We start from the raw sequence: 4740 nt of genomic DNA on the forward strand, positions 1-4740 counted from the left end.
TGGTGTCGTTGGTGAGCCGCTTCGCTTGTGTCTGCTCACCGGTACCGTGGAGATGACAGCGGTGTCGGCCTTATCGGTTTGGGGTGAATAAGATGAAATACTTGGTGAGCATTCGGTCCCGAGCGTGGCACATGGCATCTTCTCTGTTTTGTCTTTTGTTATGATTGCTCTTACTATTGTTGTTTCTCATGAAATGAGAGAGGCCCGAGAATAACAGGGTGACATTTAAACCATGAGGACGTACTCTTGAAGTCCTGAGCTGCCATTCTCTGTCTCTGTGATAATGTGGCAAATTCCTGACCACTGTTTCATCATAGGTAATGCGGGATATATTATTTTTGTGAACAGTCAGATAATGGAGGGTAAATCATATGACCACAGTATCAGTTTACATATATTATTTAGATGTTGCAAATGTAGTAATGAACGTTTTGTGGATACAGCCATAGAAACTCAATTCCAGATAATTAACCCCCCCCCCCCAAATTAAGCAAAAAACCAACAGTCTCTTGAAAGAGAAGTTCTCTGACCAATAAAGAAATTGCTGGGTCCTCAGGCCTTTCTCATCTGTCCCTTTCCCTATGTTCCAGGAAAGGAGATTCAGCAGATCTAGCTGGCTGGTGCTGGCGTCCATCGGACATGATGGACTTAGAGAAAGGGTGACCACATCGTGAGGACTCCTGAGCCCCAGGGACGAGGCAACATTCCCGAGTCCCGAAGCTGTCTCAGGTGTCTGGCGTGCCCTGTATTCCCCGTCACTCGAATTCCCAGTGGGTTCCATTACTTCCACGTGTATAGACATCGCACGAGGCTGGTCATGTCCTTCGTGAAACACTATTTTTCTTGATTTCGGGGACTCTAATCTCCTGGCTTTCATCCATTTAGGATTTTTGGCTCTCTTCTTTTTCTCTAAAGTTTAGAATGCTTTCTTCTTTATCTATGGGAAAATTCCAATTGCATTGCATGTCATCAGTAGTGAAATTTCTATTTCCAAATCCTTCACGGTTTCTAGGTTCAGTCCCCAAGTAACTCTGATTCCCATATTCACACACACCACTACTCACTTGTTACCTTCAGTGGAATGCTGAAGAGAATTAAGAAATTGTCATGTTCCAGTCTCTCAAACCTCATGCTCTCCTATAATTCTTGGACATCAGGCAAGAATTTTAGCAGCATTGTAAGGTGTGGCTAAGCCTACAACCTGGGGGGCACACACACGTTCTAGTTCTAACCCAGCCCTACACCTGGCTCATCCCTAGTCAATTAGGAGAGAACAGTTGGGTCTAGAGAACGTTAACAATGTTAAAAAACTGAGTTTGGCACAGTTTTTAAAAGAATGTTTATTTAATCAGAGAGACAGAGAGAGGGAGGGGTACAGAGAGGGGAGACAGAGAGAGAGAGAGAAAGAGAGAGAGAGAGAGAGAGAATCCCAAACAGGCTCAATGCTGTCAGCTCAGAGCCCATTGTGGGGTTCAAACTTATGAATCCCAAGATCATGAATTGAGTTGAAATCAACAGTTGGATACTTCACTGCCTGAGCCCCCCAGGTGCCACGGACAGTGTGTTAAACGCATGGAAAGTGCTCAGTAAATGTCAGTTACATGTTTCCTCACTCATGAAACCCAGTTCACACGTGAATTCCTTAGACTTTCTTCTCCTATACGTACCTCTTGGTTTTTTTTTTCTTCAGTTCTGTCTTCTGCTTCTTTCTACCTTGAATCCCATAAATACCATTTCCCACACAGGAACCTGCATGCTTTAAAATTCTAATAGTTTCTCAGGACACAATAAAAATCTGGGTGCCTTCTTTGGCGTATACGATCCAACATGTTCCGTCACCCTGAACTGCCCTGAACACCTGTTACTACTCTCCCAGCACCCAGAACTTATTTTTGAGCACACACTCCTCCTTGCCCTAGAGCTGTATTGTAGCTACAGTCTCTTGGCCTGGAAGTTGTGTCCTCTGGGTCCTTGTTCCCTCCCCTGGTCAGTATCATGGCACCTGGTTTATTTCACAGCATTTCAGGGCAGTGGGAACTCCTATTTGAAATGATGGAGTTGAGGATCAGGCTGTTGATTGTCTCTCCTCTCCCGCTGGGATCTCAGCCCCACAGAGCAGTCTCTCTTATGTGCCTACTGTTGTAGCTTCATGCCTCACACCGAGGAAATCGATCAACATTTGGCAAAACACGAAATAAATCCCTTCAACTGCTTTCTGACTTTTCTCTTCTCATCTAGCATAACCTCATTTTTACCACCAGAAACCTCCACACAGGAAGCGGCTTTGGTCAGCTTGCTCTCCATGTATCAGATGTGCTCAGAGCAGAGCTGCTGTGATATCTGTGGGAATTTGCTAGAAAGCCAAGTTCCCAGATCTCCCCCAGAGCTAAGGGGACTGAAACTCTGGGAGTGGGGCCAGCAATCTGTTGTCTGAGGAGCCTCCAGGTGACTCCGAGGCGCACTCATGGTGAGCAGCACTGCTCTGTATCCTGGGTTCGAAATTCAGTGCTTGGTGAATGTGAAATGAATGTGACAAATGGCTTCTCCTTGTTTCTGCCTCGAAGGTGTTTGTGTGAGACAATGCCCTTGCCCCTCCTTCTAGTCCGGCCTCAGGTGTGTCCAGCTGTCCCTTCCTCCTTGCCTTGTGCTCCAGGAAGGCAAAATTCCTCTCTAGTTGCAGCGATCAGGCCCTGACTCAACCACACTGGTCCTGAGGTTCCCAGCCACACAATGATGATCCATTTGGGGCTGAGAATACGGCCAGTTCTTTGTAGCCCTGAGAATCTTTACCAGGGCTGATCAGCTTCATCAACAACGTTTTGATTGAGCTGAAAGGAGAGTTGTTGATACAAACCTGTGTGTGTTGGAAAGAAAAGTGGAATCAGGGACATTCTGGGAAGAGAACTTTTGCAAAGGCCTGGAGGTTGGAGAAGTCCCAGGGAATTCCAAAAAGTGTGAAAAGGCAAGAAACAAAGCAAAACAAAAAGCAGTGCGACAAAAAACCGGAGGAAAAGCATCACTGAGGTTTGGTTTGAGAGTTAAGTGAGCGGCAGAATGCAGGGCTGGATTCCTGACATCGTGCAGCGCGGGCGTCATGAACATCCCCAAGAGCAGTAACACAGGAGCACGCCTGCTTTCTCACAAAACTCCTCTCCTTCTGGAATGACAGGGAGATTCACTCTGGACAGAGGAGTTTTAGTATTAGCTCAAACTGAAGTCACGGTGATCAGAAAAAGTTGAAATGCAGTTGTAATCTGGCAACGTGAAAACAAAAACGTGTGTGTGTGTGTGTGTGTGTGTGTGCTTATTTTGCTTCTGTGAGAGAATAAAAAGAGACCAGAGAGTCTGGCTGGGAAGGCTGCCTAGAAATTTCTGGCGGACAGAGTGATTTTTTCGTGCATTTGGTATTTCCATTTACAGGAACCGCCAACTCAACTTTTCGCAGCTAACTTCCCAGCAGGAAGCCTCGCGGAGTCACAAGGTCTGGTGATTGAGGGAAGGAGACAGATTCCTTTTAGGTTTCAAGGCTTAGGCTTTTTGGTGTCACATGATCGCACACCCTAGCCTTCCAGACCCTGGGGTCCAGCATCAGAACTGTAAACCGAATGTCCTGAGTTGTTTCCTGCTCTCCACCCTCGGATCTCCCTGGGTCCCCGTGTTCCCCCGGATCGTCCCACATTTGCTCAGCTGAGCTGGGAGACCGCAGCCGGAGACAGGACAGGTAGACAACTTGGAGGGGAAACTCCACATGACAGAAAGGGATGGACCAGGGCAGCTAAGCCTTCACATTCTGGAGCTGAACTAGTGAGGAGACTCTGGTGCTTAAATATCCAGAATTGCTTTTGGAGGTCACCTGGGAGTCAGGGAGGGGAGTGGGAGAGGAGTGTATTGTCACATTACACCCTAAAAACCGAATATAATGACAAGCGTCTTTTGACAGCTGCTTAAGTAAAGCAAGATCAAAAAATGGTAAGAGGCATTGCGTCCTCACTGGAGAGCGGTAGCTGGTGAGCACACACTTTCAAGACCCGTGATACACGCCCAAACAGGACCCTGGAGTCCTAGACAGACGGGTGGGGGAGGGGGTGTGAGAGGTAGGTTCAGACTCAAAGAAGCCGGGCCATGGTCCCCGCGGCACCAGAAGACGTCCCGCCTCTAGATGGCGGGCTTTTCAAATGTCACCGTGGCTGGTTACATCCGTAGGGCGATACTGGCCAGCAAGTGGACACCAGCGTCTGCTTTGAGAAGTGGCGCCAGTAGCCACCTTAACGGAAGGAGCTGCAAGGACCCCGGAAAGGAGCGCAGGCCGTTCTGTACACGGCCGTTTACGCCTCTGGGGGCCGTCTGTATAGCCCACGACCATCAAAGCCACCGGCAGTCTCCCACCCGAGGACTAATGACGGTCAACGATATCCCGAGTAATCTAACTGAACGCCCAATAAGACCCCAACGCGTGTCAGCGCACAGCTCTGCTTGTGAAAATGTGTGGCTCTGAAAAGAGCCTTTGGGTTGGATCGTGCCTCCCAGCACACTCACTTGGAGCTGGTGTACTTGGTGACGGCCTTGGTGCCCTCGGACACGGCGTGCTTGGCCAGCTCGCCGGGCAGCAGCAGGCGCACGGCCGTCTGGATCTCCCGCGACGTGATGGTCGAGCGCTTGTTGTAATGCGCCAGGCGCGACGCCTCGCCCGCGATGCGCTCGAAGATGTCATTGACGAACGAGTTCATGATGCCCATGGCC

The 4740-nt window shown here is 48.9% G+C and overlaps 1 protein-coding gene across 1 annotated transcript in view; it reads right to left on the reverse strand.

The window, feature by feature from the left end:
- Positions 1-4485: 4485 nt before the first annotated feature.
- The window catches only part of LOC115296197 (histone H2B type 1), a 535-nt gene continuing 280 nt past the window's right edge, over positions 4486-4740 (reverse strand). Inside the window, exon 2 of the mRNA XM_029944688.1 lies at positions 4486-4740. This exon is cut by the window's right edge and continues 6 nt beyond it. Coding sequence (XP_029800548.1) covers positions 4533-4740 — 208 coding nt within the window. The 3' untranslated portion in view covers positions 4486-4532.

The sequence above is a fragment of the Suricata suricatta genome, chromosome 7 (assembly GCF_006229205.1).
Source record: "Suricata suricatta isolate VVHF042 chromosome 7, meerkat_22Aug2017_6uvM2_HiC, whole genome shotgun sequence".
NCBI lineage: Eukaryota > Metazoa > Chordata > Mammalia > Carnivora > Herpestidae > Suricata > Suricata suricatta.